A 12,629-nucleotide genomic window follows, 5' to 3' on the forward strand; every position below is an offset into this window, starting at 1 on the left:
TATTCGTCTATGTTACATAAAATATAGTAGCATATGAGAATTTTGATGGTAATATATTAAGCGTATCAAAAGAATCTAAGAAAACTTGTAAGGTGATAAAAATTTCAATAATTACAGGCACTAGGACAAGGAAACTAATCATTCAAATTTCAAATTAAATGAACAAGTTATGAAATAGGAACAAAAAAAATGAAGACATTGTATTAATAGGAAAATATGTAAGATTATCTATGTTCAGTTTTATTACTTGTGAAAACTTGAAATGTCTAGAAGACCTCTGGACCAGCATGGGGTTAAGAGATTAAAAACCAGACAAAAGTTATTTAAATTATTGGGCAGTAAATATTGTTAGAAGAATTGGTAGATTACTTGGAACATATGTTCAAAATAATACTTTATAAAAAGCATAAGATTTGAAAACAAGCACAGAGGCCTCCAAAACTTGACTAAAAGATTAAAAAGAAAGAGAAATAACAAAGACGGAGTTCTCCAAAGCCTTCTATCTGTGCTTTAGGAAACAACAATAAACCAAGCACCACACCAAAAAGCACAGTGGGAATCTAAGAGATTCCAAACTAGAACTATAAGATAATTTCAGAGTAGAAGTTTTAAAAGCCTAAAAGAAAAGTAGTAATTTCTCCTAGGAGTGAAATAAAAAACTACTTTAAAATGTAGAATACTAAAAAAAAATGAAATCCCCACTAACCATTACCTGCAGTTAGTTACAATAGTCTGAGTAAACTAATATAACTTCAGTTGAAGTATTTGACTATAACAAAAATCTCATTTTAAAAAAAGCCACAAAACTCCCATAACAGCAGTGCAAGTTTTAGTCCAGATCAAAGAGACAACAAATATTTAAAACTATATATAGAACATAAAGACTTTGACATAATTGTCTCTTTCATTGTCCTTATTTCTCAAATTTTTGAACACTTCACAACTGTTCAGTTACTACTGTTCAGTAGTGCGTATCTCAGTCATGGCTAGAAAATGAGACGTGATGGGAAACATAAAGCCCACGTTCTCTTCAGCATTCCTGTTCACATCCTGACATGCAAAGCTTGGTTACGCTTATCTGTGAGCTTTGAAATTTAAAATTGAAAGTTAAAATTTCTTGCTTCACATGGAGGGTATAGCGAGCTAATTGTTCTCTTAGATTTCCTATTTGCCAACCCCTCCACTGTTAATAAATCTTCAGGTTTAATAAAATGACGTTTGTTTAAAAAAACCAAATTCTTAGCTTAACCAGTATGCCATAGCAATTTCACGAAACACATTATTTTCTAAGCACAAATGGCTATTCACATTAGCCTAATATGAAATTCCATTATTAAATCAAAATGCTGTTACTTTTGACAAATTTCCATTTCTTCTACTTTGGCCAATACATAATGTATTATAAATACAACTGTTAGTTATTAAGACCAATCGCTGAGTGGTCACTCCAGTCTTGGAGTAGGGGGAATTTTAGAGCCAGTTATCAAGATATATTCAAGCTACGTATTGTGAAAGACACTCATAATAAATCTCTTACTACACTTATGACTGAGGAAGAAAAAAACCCATTCAGGATCAGCATGGACAATTTCCCTATCGAGATCTTGCCTAAAGATAAAAATAGGACTGCGGATGTATGATCAATAGTAGAACACTTGTCTAGTATGCATGAGACCTTGCATTCGGTGAGGAGTACTGGAGGACAACAGATATTAAGAACCACAAGTTAAAGGACAATAATCAATGAGTAAAAAGGAATGCTAACCACACAACTATTCTATTGCTCTTAGCATCCCAGAAAGTTTCTAATGGTAAATATAAATGAATGTTTTATTATTTATGCAATAAAAATAAAAATATGCACTTTAAAAATAAAAACAGACAATAATAAAAGCAGCATCAATGCTACAGAAGCTGAACAAGAACTGTGAAGATGGCTGAGCAGTTAAGAGCACTGACCACTCTTCTAGAACTCTGGTTCAATTCTCAGAACCTACTCGGGAGGCTCACAATCATCTGTACCTCTCGTCGTAAGGGGATCTGATATCCCCATTTTGAAATAGCAACAATACATTACAAAATAAAACAGAATAATGTGAAGTGAAAATATTTGTCAAATATATATATATACACATATATATGTGTGTGTGTGTGTGTGTGTGTGTGTGTGTGTATGGTAAACAATGTTTCCAATTTAATATGTAGAAAACACTTAGTAAGACAACTACTTTTCAAAATCAGTTTACTAAATACAAACTACAAAATTTAGAAATTCTAAAGTAAGTAAAAATAGCTTTACATTCCAGATTCAATAACCTATGGTCAATGTATGTCTGAAAATATGTGAAAACTTTAAAAGCAAATTCACAAGTTTTGATGCCAAGAAGCATTTGCTGACAGGAGCCTGGTATAGCTGTCCTGAGAGGCTCTGCGAGAGCATGACAAATACAGACGTGGATGCTGGCCGCCAACCATTGGACTGAGCATGAGGACCCCAATGGAAGAAGAGTTAGGGGAATTAGGGGAAGAACTAAAGGAGCTGAAGGGATTGCAACCCCATAGGAAGAACATCATCAACTAACTGGATGCAGTCCCCAAAGCTCCCAGGGACTAAACCACCAACTGAAGAGTACACGATTGTTGGGGGGGTGGGGGGAACACGATGATGGGCACACATGACACATGACCCATGGCTCCAGCTGTATATGTAGCAGAGGATGGCCTTATCTGATATCAATGGGAGAAGAGGCCCTTGGTCCCGTGGAGACTCAATGCCCAGTGGAGGGGGAATGCTAGGTCGGTGAGGCAGGAATGGGTGGGAGAGCACCCTCACAGAGGCAGTGGGAAATGGGTCTGTGGAGGGAAACCTGGAAGGGGGACAACATCTGAAATGGAAATAAATCCACAAGTTTTTAAATTATGTACACATGCCATAGCTGTAGCTCCTACCAACCAGCCTTGCTACCTACCAACCAGATATTAGATCCAGCTTTGACGTATTGCAGCATGTATGTGCACCAGTTCAAGTAACTCTCATTTTATTTAATAATGCTCCAAAACCCTAAGTATAGTAACGATGCAAAGAAGGTGTCAGGGCATAAAATTTTCAAGGATAAACTCTAGAATTACAAGGCAACATAACAGGGCATTTTGGAAACAAGAGTAAACATGCATATATAGTTTGGTTTTAGGAATCCACATGAAATTTTGGAACACACAGAGCTAATAAGAAAACTTTATAGCTATTCTTCATATTCTGAAGTGGTTGACTTAACTGATTATACAAGTTATCTTATCTTTTTGTCCAAGATAAGATTTCTCTGCCTTGACATCCTCAAACTCAGAAATCTGCCTGCCTCTGCCTCCCGAGAACTGAGACTAAAGGCAAATGTTCTGATTTTTACAATTTTAGAGAGCCCGACTGAGTGCGGCACAGCTACCGTCAGACAAGCAGGATTCCTATCTTAGCATGACTACTTGACAGCTTTGGGGTCTTAAGCTGCTATGACATTATCCTCTCTGGACCTCAATTTCTCATTAATAGTAAAAATATTACCTGACAGGACTTATTATGGGAAATAAAATACAGTGAGTGTAAGGCAATTAAAATAATGCCCAATCAAAGCTATTAAATAAGTTACTAGCTACTGGGTTGTCTCACAGTACTCATAGCCCCACCTAATGGAAAACAAAATCTCCAAATGTTTACCTCATATAAAGTGGCAACACATTTATATCACACCCCCAGTAAACTTTAAATCACATCTAGATTTCTTACATTACCTAATAAATACTAAATGCTATCTAGTTATTATATTGCAAAATCTTCTGAACACATTCAGTATAGACACAAATCTTTCTCTAAATACTTTTGCCATCAATGACTGAATCTGTGCAGCACCTGAAAACATCAAAGACTAACCAACAATATTTTATTATTGCCGTTCTTAACCTCTAATAAGAAATAATCTTTTCTCTCAACCATTCCTTGTCTATTTCTCAGCTTTTGTTATGTTTTTTTCATTAAAGACCCATCCAACAAACAGCATACTCTTAATATCTTTAATAGAAATCAATACATGTTATAAGAAGTCAACACCAGGTTAGGTATCACATCTGATGCTGGCCCTGCAATGTTCGTATATAATTCACTTAAGTCTCTAGACTATCAAGTTAACAAATACACCTGGACAAACTGAGTCATCACAGTTTTCAGACTAGGAGATTAAATTCGATAAGTTATATGAATTTCTCAAGGTTCATACAAACATGAGAACAAAATTATAACCCTTTACAACAGACTATGCACCATAAAGATAGAAGTGTAGTAGAATTAAAATGAATACCGCTGGTTTTTTCTTTTTCTTTTTTTTTATTGCAAGGTTTTAAATTCAACTAGAGAAACACAATATTGTGTTGTATAGAGAAACATAATTGTGGCTCTTAAGTTTTACAAAATTAAGGACTTTACATTTTATACTCAAATTGTCATCTAAAGCCTTCTTTAGGACACAAGACCATTATAATCTCCCTTTCATGTTCTTCAAGCTAGATTCAATATTACATCTAAGCCTTTATACTTTGGTAATAAAGGTAAGCTATAACATTTAATACCGCATGTTTCACTTAACAGCAGACACACTCACTGATAAATATAACATATGATTTTATTATATGCAATGTGTACATACAGAAACCTAGATGATACAAGTCAGCTAATCACTGCATGTACCCTTTTCATTTATCAAGAGGCACAGTGAACACTAAGATGTATGAGGTGACTGTTCATGTAACATGTAACTATTTTATTACAATGAGTTTGTTTTTGTAAAGTACATCCCAAACCAATATAGAGGATAGCATAGTAAGCACATAAATCAGAAATAACGTGTAAGTCCAAAAATCAGCAATAAATTCTATTGGTTACCATTACCAACTCAAGTATTATGCACGATCCCATGTCTGTGGGATAATCTTCAACATGACTGGTAAACTAGTACATTATCAGAAACACAGGAGCAGTATTCTGTGCTATGATCGCAAGGCTGCCATGTCATCGGGCCACTAGTCTAATAAGTACTATAGGATACTGTAATACGAAAAATTTGTACATCTAAATATAGAAAGTATATAGTAAAAAAATAAATCATAAAAATTTTCAGCTCCACTGTACTCTTGTGAGACTACTATCATACATGTAGCTGTTAAGTTTACTGAAACATTACCGAAGTCTCATTTACAGGAGCAGCAACCTTCCCAGACTACACAATGAAATATGTGATTCTAAACCCATGATGTCAAACGGAACGTAAGGTTCTGAAGATCAGAACCTAATGAATATGATTCTGTGTATACTGTAATAAGAATTTTCACTAGAAAAGAAAGTCAAAAGTTTAAGATAAACCATACAAAAAATTTATTTAACTGAAAAATTAGAGCCTTAGGTACAGCAAACTGTAGTTCAAGCTAGGACAGTCCTCACCTGCTAGCATTACTGTCCTTCAATATACATGCCTAACAGCACCAAACCCATTTTAAGCATGCTAAGAAATAACAGATTTAAGCCCACTAAAGCAAATGTACTATCTTTATTAACTGCTAATTAGAACTGAACATAGCATAAAGTAAATGAAAGGTAACAGATGGTCAGTTGACTAGACTTGTATCTACAATATTTCCAAGTGCCCAGGAATATTCTGATACTTTCAGTAATTCCAGATGATGAGAGTCTTTTAAAAGTCTTTTAGTATAAAGCCATGAATTTATACTAAGAACATTAATAAGAGACATAGCTGTCTAGCAAAAAATGAAGGTATAAGACAACCAAATGAAAAACTATGAACAACTTCAACAAGAGAACATAATCTACCCATTCTTACTTATAACCCTTCAAAACAGGTCCATTTTTCTAGGTAAACAATGAAAAAAAATGTGTGGTGGGGAGACCTTCTAGTACACATCTGTTATGAGAAAGTTTACTAAGTGTTCGTAGTACTTCTCATGATTGAAATGCTACTAGAAAGGTGGTGGGCAAGACAGATAAACACCTAGCCGCATTTTCAAAACTTCCTGCAAGACTTCCCAATAACTTAGTATTTCATGCATCTTAAAGAGAGAGATAGTCTACTCTATCAAATTGAGATAAAACTTCTTGGATCATTACGAACATTAAATGTACTGGATCTCAAGTTTTGAGTGAGTTCATATTTAAATGCTAAATAGTTGCTGAAGTAAGCACGTCTACAGTCTTACTAGTAAAACCTATCAAAACTGAACCACATCGTAAAAGTGAAGACATTTGAGAGCAGTAAATGCGAAGAAATTACTAGAATTGGGAATTTCAAGTAACAAAAATAACATAAAAATTATGTCATTATTACAGTCATTTTAATGACTGGCCAATATTAAAAATAAAATAAATTATCTCATTAGTAAGATAAATTTAAACACCAATGGACTGATTATCAATGGACTGATTATCTCTGCAAAACCTAGTACAAATCACTTTTATATTATAAGGACCTATATGGCAAGATTACATCTTCAATGATATTACACAGCTAGAAATGCATGTCCCTACCATTAAGTGTTAGTGTTTATATTTCTTTACCAAAACAAAACCCAAAAATACCAATTTACTTCATTTTATCTATTTTTTGTTAAATGAGAAAGCCATAATGAATCTCATACTAAAAGCAGGGACAATGTAAAGTCACAAGTAACCTCTAGATACACATGTATCAGTTACTTTCTAGTTTACATTGTAGGAAATAGTATCTACTCATTTCATTCATTCAACAAGTATTACTGAGCACCCAAAATGCACCAAGAAATGTGCTCAGCAATGACAATTCTTAACAAGAACAACTTAGTTCTTGCTTTCTAAGACTTTATAACTTGTTAGGAAAATAGCAAATCAGAAAACATTAAGGGAAGGAAAATGTCACTAAGTGCCAAAATAAAACTGTAAAAATTCCAAGCATATCAAGATGTTAAATAATTTAGAGAGGAGGTAAACAGTGTTCAAAATTATTTGAGAAAATAATTGAGGCAAGCAAAGATGTCATGGTGATAGTAATCCTGAAAGCAAGAATACAAGGACAGCAGTATAAGTTTAATGTCAAGAGCTAATATAACCATTTAAGGCACCATGAAAAGATTAGTATGAACTCGTATTAGGGAGTATAAAAACATGCATTACTGAATGTTGCTTTGACGTGTATTACAGAGATCTTTCAAATTTAAAGCTGTGGAATTTAGACACTAGGTCACAGATATACAATATTTGAGATTCTTAAGCAAAGAAATACATTTCCTTTTTAATTTTTGAGAGGAAATAGAAATAGCCTTGAAGCAAGAAAACCAGCTCAAAAACAGTTGAATATCCAAGGCCTAGGAATAGGACAACCTGGGCCATTACAGATTTGTGAGTTTGTCTTCTCAGTATTAAAATAAGAAAACCAAATTCATTTGTAAGACATAACTACTCACTAATGTATCATCAAAAAAAAAAAAGGAAGAAAAAAAAAGAAAAAAAGAAAAAAAACAAAAACAAAAAAAAACAACAAAAAACCAAAAATCACCCCCCAAAACCTGAAATTTCCTAGAAAGAATTTGATTTCCAAATCAATCCAGTCAGAAAATTGAACCACAAAGTGTTACCTCTGGAACGGAGCTCAAGACTTCATTTCACTCTTTTTATAAATTGGAAGAAAGTTAACACTCAAGAACAGAGCTAGCTATTAAGCACTCTGTTGGGCAAAGGCAAAATCAGCTGATTAAAGATAACAAAATTTAATGTTCTTCATTAAAAAAAGCTCATACAAAAAGAAAAGGACGAAAATGAAGGAGGAGAAGAAAATACTTTAAAGACAAAACATGCTTTATTCTGAATGGATATGAAGAAAGACAGCTTCAAACACAACCATACTTAGAAATTTTTACTGGAAAGTTTTGAATAGTGTCACTATACAAAAAAATTTCAGGAAATACTTAAGAAAAAAAAAAGACCCACTCCAAAAACAATTACTTATATACTATTTAAAACTCATTTATTTGATTTATTTGTAAGGTCCCTTTCAGCAGTATACGCTTTTAATTCTATAGCTGACAAGTATAACTTTCCCCAAATGTTATGTGCATCAGTAGGTAATAATTTAATCTATATTAAAGATAAGTCTGAAAGAAATTATGGTTAAGTTATGCTTGCTATTTCTAGGTACTTACTAATAGATTCAGCCTGAACTGGAAAAAAAAATGGCTCTAGTTTCAACTTTGCAAACCCCCTTTTAAGCCTAGATCATTACTGCCTAGTTTGCATACTGTTTTATAAACAAGCTTTAAATGTCTTGTCATATTCAGTAACATTTCAAAGACCACAATCATCCAATTTTCTTAAGGGAACTTAAATGTGGGCAGTGTAGCAGATAACTGACAGTAGGCTGACCTGTTCCAGGATCCTGTGTATCAAAATTCAGACTTTCACCCTTGCATAAAAAAGTCCATAATATATGCATATAACCAATGGACATCTTGTATAGTCTAAATCATATCTAGATTACTTATGCATAACATGATATACATGCTCTCTCTATAACTATATAGCTGTTTCATGTGTTAAATGTTAATATGACAAGGAAAAAATCTGCTTGTGGTCTGGAAATTGTAATCTATTTGTCATGAACTATAAGCCCATGTTAGATGAAACAAATAGACATAGAATCTTGCAGTTATAAAGGATCAACTATTTTTGAAGATTATATAGCCCTTGGTCCCAAAAATCTGAAAATGTTTTGAAAAACTTTGGATGATAAAACTATACATTCACTGCCATGAGTGGTATAGGCACCCTGCTACTTGTCAATTATCTTCTCATTATAATTACTATTAATAATCCTGAGTATATGCAAACAGAAGAAATGATGCAGGAAAAACAATCAGTTCATCTTTAAGAGAAAGTTCAGAGCTTTAAGAAAGATTCCTAGAGTCCTCAAGGATTCAGCTTAGCTTTACCATGAGCTAGAACCCATGCTGTTAGCTAGGAAGGGGCACTGGATAATGATCTAATTTTGAGAGAACAACAGCAACTTTCTTGAGACTTTCAGATCTGGTCTCCTAAAGTATTCATTCATTATCCTCAGAGGAAGATGCTAAACATTTAAATAATTGGGTGTATTTAATGGTGTATAGAACGTACTGGACTAAAAAAAAAAATGTAGAAAACCATGAAGCAAAATTCAGAATATCTGAAGTGTGTAAGTAGCAAGTAAACTTATTAGGAAAGTGGTCACTGGCACAGCCAAAGAGAAGGGGCCATAAAACAAACTGTGACCAGTGTATGCCAATTACTTAAAAAAAAAAAAAAATCTGCACTATACTAAAAATGACTAGCTGGCATCTCAGGTCTGCTAGTGCAACAGCACCATTACAGCAAGGGTAAGCAGGTCAACCCCTTGCAAAACTTACCTTGACTGGCCCAATGGAAACAGAAGGCCCCAGAAAAGAAAGAAGCATCTGGCAGTAGCAAATTGTTTTATTTTATCTTTCTGTGGAAAGAAACTAATTTTAAATAAGAACCAGAGCATTTAAAGAATAAATATTTTTTAAGCTCATTATCTAGTTAGAGCAGCTCTATCAAGAAAACAAGAAGGGTTTTGTGCTGCTTAGAGATGGAAAGATACAGAAGAAGAATCAAGAGTTGTCTCTGCATCTCCTAGGGAGCTTTAAAGTATTGTTATTCTAGAGTAACAGAGCAAAGAATCTTTTATATAAAGAACTCCTGCAGGCAGAATCTTTTCAGTCTGGTGCCTTTGAATAAAACTTTTTATACAAAATTAAGGGCTATATTCCAAATATAAAAGAAAACCACTTAACATTGAACCATTCTACTCTTAGAAGTAAAATAAAAAGAAAAATACAACAAGCTCCTGTTTCCGCTGCAATTTCACCAATAACTTTAGCCTTCATTGCTTAAACCATTATCAAACTCCATAGTACTCATTAGCAAAAGAAAATATACAACTGACTTTCTAAAATATCTGCTAACCAAAATATTTCATGACTTATCAAGATACTCAATTGGAATAACCCAGTCCACCCAAGACTCTGTGTATTATAGCACCTAGCATAGGACACAACTGTTCATGGAACTGAAGCTCTTGACTTTCTTGAACATTTCTCTAGAAATCCTACTACCAGTGTTACGAAGTCATCTCAAAACCTTTTAATCCAATCACTTCTACAAAATGTCCATTTACAATCTGTGCTAGAGATGCAAGGGACAATGCACAAGTAGGAGTGTAGAAGCAATAATCATTTCAAAAATTAAGTAGAAAACGAGTATATACCTATTTGGCATGGTCCAGGGAAGAATTGGTAATAGAGTAGAAAATCCCCACACTCCCAACAAGAGGAAGATACTACAAGAATAAAATTCATTCTAAATGAAAACCCCAAGTAACTATTATTTTTCTGATGCTACGCTTTACACATTCACCATGACTGTCTTCTGATATTTACTTCTAGACCATTAATAATTATAATGCCTGAAAGAAGTCACTAAGTTAAATAGATTAGCTCTATACTGTCACTTTAGATTGTTTGCTTAATTCTCAAGATAGGGTTTCTCTGTCTTGGAACTCATTCTATAGACCCAGGCTAGTCTTGACCTCAGAGATCCACCTGCCACTGCCTCCCAAGTGCTGGGATCAAAGGCGAGCGCCACCACCGCCGGCTTAAAAGATTATTTTAAATCTTAACTTTGTTGAGGAAATCAGTTAATTTTTTAAAATACAGTCTTACTCCATTCAAAATTTGGTTACAGACATGATCACCATAATGCTTGTCTTGTTTGACCACATTATATGGATATAAACTAACCTTTAAACATCTGCAAGTACAACACTGACTCACACCTTAAAATCTTGAGACAAGCAAACAAAAATAAGCAAGCCAAAGTAAAAAAACATCTTCTTACTTGTCCCATTGGAGGCCCTCCCATAGGAGGCATCATCTGTGGCATCATTCCGTGAGGTACAGGAGGCATGTTTGCTCGCTGACCCATAGGGTGCATGCCCATTGGTGCATAATGCATGCCAGGATGCCCCATCTGAAAAACAATGAAAAGTAAGAGGTAAGACACAATCAATGTTTCTTTAAACTGTCATTTCAAAAACAACGACTAAAACCCATCAACTGAACTGAAAGTCAACTAAGTCAATGTGATTAAACTACAGGATTAGCATCTAGTAACGTTAATCTAAAATATACTACAGTGGTTATTATGAGGAACCTCAAAATTTACAAAATATGGGGAAGTTAATCCCAATAGCGGATTAAAATCCCTCTCCGATGACTTAGCCAACTGTCAAATGACTGGCCAGACTTGGTGTCTATGTATTGAATTCTAACTTAAAATTATTACGGTGAACCCAACCTTGTCACCTTTATACATATACTCTGTTTATACTACTTAAAATTACATTAATTTGGACGAGGTCTGATCATAAAACAGAGTGGGTACCCAAGAGTACTTCGTTAAGGAACGAATGTCTTAATATAGTTAAAATATCAAAGACTGTCATTCTGTCCCAGACACTAAATGCAAATAACAAATTCATCCATTTTAGTGAGCTAAAAATATAGTACTTCCATTGTTCCTGGCTTGAAACTAAGTATCCGCAGCCAATTCTCCCAACCAAATCCCCCAACCGGTGCAAATCACCACTACTCCGGAGGAAAATAAACTGCAGCAGCCTCTCCCTACCATAAAGCAAGCCTGGGGCTTTCAGACGTGCAGTCCGCCCGGGGCCCAGCACCTCCCTTCCTAAGGCATCTACTTAGGCCAAGACCACTGGCAAGTCCAAGGTCCCACATATTTCTTTGTGCGTTCCCGCCCTCTATTTCTCTCCCTTGGGACGTAGCCCACCATCTGGAGCTCTCTTCCTGGTATACTCGTCTCCTTTTGGAGAAAGCTTCCTGTTTCTCTGACTCGGTTTTTCATTGTGCCGCTTTCCCCTACCCCGCCGATCCCTTACCGAGGGCCGTCTCCTCAGGAAGCCGTCAGCAGAGACCCAAGAACTGGAGCACAGGTTTGAGCCGGACAATCTCCGCTCCCCGTCCCCGGGACCCCGCGAGGGAGGTTGGCTCTCCATTTCACTCACCATGAGGCCTCCACGCTCGGCTCCAGTCCCCGGCCTCATCGTCGGGCTCAGACTGCTCCGTCGGCGGCCACTGCCGCTACACATACCAACAAGAAGCGATCTGAGTGGCTGGCGCCCGCTGGGGCCAAAGGGTAAAGGCTGCCCTGAGCTGCGGGGCGGGATCAGCGGGGCCAATAAACTGACAGGCTTCCCTACTGTCCAATCAGAGCGCGATACCGACACGCAGCTCTGCGGCGATTCGCCCCCAGCCTCACTCGGCGTCGCCTGCATGGAGAGGGGGGAGGGGGATGGAGGAAGTTTCTGCGTCGAGTGCTCTGCCGGGGAAACTCTACCAACTTCCCCCAGGAAAGGGGACACGGCGGGGACCCAGATTCCCGGGTTTGGGCCACCGCACCCCGCCGGGGGTGTGGCAATGGCGTCGTGCCACCTTCGCCACCCCCCCGCCCTAGTTACGTTCGCCCCACAAAC

The 12,629-nt window shown here is 36.1% G+C and overlaps 1 protein-coding gene across 11 annotated transcripts in view; it reads right to left on the minus strand.

Moving 5' to 3' along the window:
• Positions 1–12,629, minus strand: part of Prpf40a (pre-mRNA processing factor 40 homolog A) — a 62,218-nt gene that overhangs the window by 49,531 nt on the left and 58 nt on the right. For 4 of the 11 annotated variants that reach the window (XM_039104476.2, XM_008761712.4, XM_008761711.4 and 1 more), the window contains exons 1-2: positions 12,162–12,431; positions 10,976–11,107 (exon numbers count right to left, since the gene is read on the minus strand). In XM_039104476.2, coding sequence (XP_038960404.1) covers positions 10,976–11,107; positions 12,162–12,431 — 402 coding nt within the window. Of the gene's footprint in view, positions 1–9,465; positions 9,546–10,975; positions 11,109–12,035; positions 12,432–12,629 lie in introns of those variants that run through there. The other 7 variants (XM_039104475.2, XM_008761710.4, XM_008761709.4 and 4 more) reach the window with 4 other exon arrangements.

Source organism: Rattus norvegicus, chromosome 3, assembly GCF_036323735.1.
Source record: "Rattus norvegicus strain BN/NHsdMcwi chromosome 3, GRCr8, whole genome shotgun sequence".
NCBI lineage: Eukaryota > Metazoa > Chordata > Mammalia > Rodentia > Muridae > Rattus > Rattus norvegicus.